Below are 1,441 nucleotides of genomic sequence, written 5' to 3' on the forward strand. Positions count from 1 at the left end.
AAGAAGTTATCCCTGTTTTGAAGGAAGTAAAATGAAGCACATGGAAATAAAGGCAAAAGAAATGCAAGTTAGTAGTGGTGGTGCTGAGAATCACTGAGGTTACCTGATTGTAAAGATTCTTCACATTTTTTTACACAGTTCTAGCCACACCTTGTATGTTGTTCTACCAGACTATCATGCACAGGGATGACAGAGGATAAATCACTAACCAAATGTCTAACTTTTATAACTTCTTGTGGCTGTAGATAAAATACTCATCAAGCATCATGGAAGGGGAGAATGAGACATTTAGTGCAGACTTCACCCTGCTGGGAATCTTCAGTCACACACCCACTCACATCTTCCTCTTCTCCCTGGTGCTGGGCATCTTCACAGTGGCCCTCTTGGGAAACACCCTCATGGTTCTCCTCATCTACCTGGACACTCAGCTCCACACCCCCATGTATTTCCTCCTCAGCCAACTCTCCCTCATGGACCTTATGCTCATCTGCACCACTGTCCCCAAAATGGCCTATGGCTACTTATCTGGCAGGAAGTCCATTTCTGTAGCAGGCTGTGAAGCCCAGATATTCTTCTATGTATCTCTCTTGGGTGCCGAATGCTTCCTCTTGTCCGTCATGGCCTATGACCGCTATGTTGCCATTTGCTACCCTCTTCGATACCCCCATCTCATGAGCCAGAAAATTTGTGGACTCATGACTGCCTCTTCCTGGATCCTTGGTTCCTTTGATGGGATCGTGGACGTAGCAGCTACTTTGTCCTTCTCGTATTGTGGCTCCCTAGAGATAGCCCAGTTCTTCTGTGATGTGCCTGCACTCCTAAGTCTCTCATGCACTGATACGTCTAAATTTGAAACATTTGTTTTTATCTGCTGTCTATTGATGCTTTTCTTGCCTTTATCACTCATCGTTATCTCCTACACTCATGTAATTGTGACTGTCATTCGCATGAGTTCAGGGGAGGGCCGGCAGAAGGCTTTCACCACCTGTACTTCACACCTCATTGTTGTCGGGATGTATTATGGAGCAGCGATGTTCATATATATGCGGCCCACTTCTAATCGCTCCCCAACCCAGGACAAGATGGTGTCAGCCTTCTACACCATCCTCACCCCCATGCTCAATCCCTTTATCTACAGCCTTCGCAACAAAGATGTGACCAGGGCTTTCAGGAAAGTAATAAGGAAGGGCAAATCTGGAGAATCAATTGGATGAGGCTCAAATGTTGTTGTTGTTGTTTTTTTCCTAACTCCTCTCTGGTACATCTTTACTTTAAAACATGATTTAGCAACAAATGTATAGACATGTTCACTAAGATATTTACAGGCTTCAGAGTTGATAGACTATGTACACACCCAGTTAATTAATGTATTTAATGTTTACCATATATTCATTTTGGTTTTGAATGTAAATAAGGTAATGTTCTTGAAAAGGGAAAAATT

General features: G+C 43.3%; 1 protein-coding gene across 1 annotated transcript; it reads left to right on the forward strand.

Moving 5' to 3' along the window:
• Positions 1–266: 266 nt before the first annotated feature.
• On the forward strand, positions 267–1,214 carry LOC119540803 (olfactory receptor 2M3-like). The gene has a single exon (XM_037844738.1). It carries the CDS (start codon positions 267–269, stop codon positions 1,212–1,214), a length of 948 nt encoding a protein of 315 aa, XP_037700666.1.
• The last annotated feature ends 227 nt before the right edge of the window (positions 1,215–1,441 follow it).

This window comes from Choloepus didactylus, chromosome 7 (genome assembly GCF_015220235.1).
Source record: "Choloepus didactylus isolate mChoDid1 chromosome 7, mChoDid1.pri, whole genome shotgun sequence".
Taxonomy (NCBI): Eukaryota; Metazoa; Chordata; class Mammalia; order Pilosa; family Megalonychidae; genus Choloepus; species Choloepus didactylus.